Source organism: Alligator sinensis, unplaced genomic scaffold (genome assembly GCF_000455745.1).
Source record: "Alligator sinensis unplaced genomic scaffold, ASM45574v1 scaffold373_1, whole genome shotgun sequence".
NCBI classification, from domain to species: Eukaryota; Metazoa; Chordata; order Crocodylia; family Alligatoridae; genus Alligator; species Alligator sinensis.
In genome coordinates this window covers 2,861,045-2,863,825 of record NW_005841990.1, presented here as the reverse complement: position 1 = coordinate 2,863,825, position 2,781 = coordinate 2,861,045, and the positions used below count along the sequence as shown (strand labels likewise).

General features: G+C 37.7%; 1 protein-coding gene across 1 annotated transcript in view; it reads right to left on the bottom strand.

Moving 5' to 3' along the window:
- Positions 1-522: 522 nt before the first annotated feature.
- Positions 523-2,781, bottom strand: part of ADAMTS1 (ADAM metallopeptidase with thrombospondin type 1 motif 1) — an 8,671-nt gene continuing 6,412 nt past the window's right edge. The window contains exon 9 of the mRNA XM_006021393.3: positions 523-2,690. Coding sequence (XP_006021455.2) covers positions 1,949-2,690 — 742 coding nt within the window. The 3' untranslated portion in view covers positions 523-1,948. The remainder of the gene's footprint in view (positions 2,691-2,781) is intronic.

The window sequence follows — 2,781 nt, the reverse complement described above, 5'->3', positions numbered from 1 at the left end:
ATTAGAATTGTCCATTAAAAATACACCATAAGTTAGGACTGCATGATCACCATGCATTCAGGACAAGTCCTCAGAGAAATGTCTGACATTGTTAATTGAAATGCATCTTTCCCAGAAGCATACTTTAAAATGTAGAAGTTTCATTGGTCACATACAAGACACAAGCTGACTGCACAAGTGCTATTCCATCCCTCACACTATATTAAAACCAGCTACCTTAATTTAATCATAGTTAATTTTATTAATGAAAAACCCAAACCCAAAACCACCAATCAACCAACCTCCCTCCCCCCCAAAAAACCAAACAACCAACCCCCCAAACCCTTATAACTTTGTTGGTATTTGAGCAAACACAGAATTTACTCCTTTGGTCTGTTGTATTGGTCAAAGTTTCCTGAACCCCACCCCACCGTTACTTTAGAAAATGGGGCTTAGGCAGTTCTAGAAAATGTTAGACTTAATTTCAAGTTCTTTCTGCATATTTTATTGATTTTTACTCCAATAAAATAAAAAGACACTCAATTTTCAAAATCCATAGTGTTCATTTATTACCTCTAGTAACATATTATACTGTATAAATACTCTATCCTTGTTATATGTCCTTTTAAAAAAAGCGATAACTTAGAAGATCACATTAGACAAGAAGTATAAAAATAAATAGGTTCATTATATGCATTTTATTACAAATTATAACCCTTCCTGGAAGGAAAAGAAATATAAAAATACTTATAAAGTATATATGATCTATAGTAATATATACATATGGAAAGCCATATTCTCTCATAGTCTATGGACTGGCACAAACTTTAATAATGCAAATGTTGGCGTATTGCTGTGGATGGACCTGCTATCCTTCAGCTTTGTCTTTCCCGCCTTATAAGTAATTTGAGTACTACAAAAATAGATGTCACATATAAGATTCCTGTTCCCATATGGGAAATTTTCTTTTGGGTTTGTTTTAAGAAGAACACAATTTGCCACTGGCTGGAATAAGGTAAGAGTTCAGAACTTGTGTTCTCAAACCCTCACTGTGTCAAGTCAGGTGCCAGTAGGGTATGACCAAGTTGGAACCAAAGCAGCCAGGGAAAGGTTTGGTTGGGGAACATAAAAAGCAACAACTTTCAGACAGTACCTGCTCATGAAGACTACCACTTGTTCTGCCTTTTAAAATTATGCATGTCAATATGACTGCATCCAAATGGATACGAGAAATGGATAGAAACACCAGAATGACACACAGATGCCTAAAACTATGAAAAACTTTCTAGTCTGCCAATTAACAGGTTGATTGTTTTTGTTATTTTTGACTCTTTACCGATAGAGAATATGGCTTTTATTTTTTTTTAAATAAAACTATTCTCTGAAACAATAGCAGCCATAAATGATATAGTTGAAACTCCTTTTCTAATCCTGTTTTTTTTGGGGTGGGGGGGGGGGGGGGGGGTTACCCTTTTTGAGGTAGCTAAGCCCTGACCAATTATTTTATGCTTAGGTAAAAGATCTTACTTCCTTCCCCTGACCCTTTCCAAAACTAAAGGACTTGGTCAGTACCACAGAGATCCTAGAGAAGGGGAAAGAAAAAAAACAAAGCAAAATGGAGAACAAACTCCAACATGTTTGCTTATAAACTCACTTCGGCCACTGCTTACATTTTGTTTAACCTGTAACAGACATAAAAACAATTATAATGCCCTAAGGCGGTTTCTGTTGCAGAAGAGTTAGTGACACTGGTTTGCTATCTTATCAAATTTGCAGTTGGCAGGATATTTATGATGCAACACCAACTAAAATTAATTTGCACTGTCCCATCTCGATAAGTCCTCACCTTGAATTTTATAGGCAAAATACATGTGCTATCTCTAGCCTCTAGCCCTCTTAATTTCAGTGCATTGTCTTAAAAAATAATAATATAATATATATATCTTTAGCGTTCCCAGCTTGATACTGTTTAACTGCAGTTTGCAATATTACAAAAGTCTATTAAATGTTTAGGTTTCTTTGAAAGGTCACAGCTTTCTTGTGGCAACACACTGCCATCATAAGAAATACATTTTAATAATCTCTTCTTAAAACCCTTCCCACATGTCTTAGAACATGGTGACCAATCTCCCAATTGCCACTGTGGGCAAGGCATGTCTGCACATGGTCGGATATCATTTGGTTTCAGTTCTTTTGCACAGTCTGTGGCAGGCTGCCCATTAAGGTCCCTGCATTCTACAGCTCTTCTTTGCCAACCAGATCCACAGGTCTTTGAACATTCTCCCCATTCTTCAATTACCCATTCAGATAAGATAGTCTCCTTAATAGCATTAAATGATTCTTTCTTTTTAGTGGAAAGTTTCTCGGTCCCACTCTGTAATGGTTTCTTCACAAAATAGGTGTATTTGATTTTGGGTTGAGGTGAATCGCCCACAGTAAGGACCTGGATAGTTAAAGGTTCCTTGAGAGGACTAAAGCTGCGGATTCTTTCCAACGCTGCAGAGGAGCCACTGTACCTCAGAACACTGCCTTTGTGAGTGATGTCTTGTTCCAACGTGGATAGAGTGTAGTCACCATTAAGAACATATGTGCCATCTGCAGCTTTAATAGCCAGGAAGCTGCCATCATGTCTCGATCCCCGGTGATTCCTCTGCTTAATCTCAATGTTGGTTGCTCCAGCTGGAATGGTGACAACGTCGTGATAACCCGGTCTGAAGGGGAGAAAATGCAAGTATTGAGTTCCCAGTTTTCTACTGCTGGAGTGTTCGATTTAGCAAAGGACAGGTTAACTTAAACTCAAGC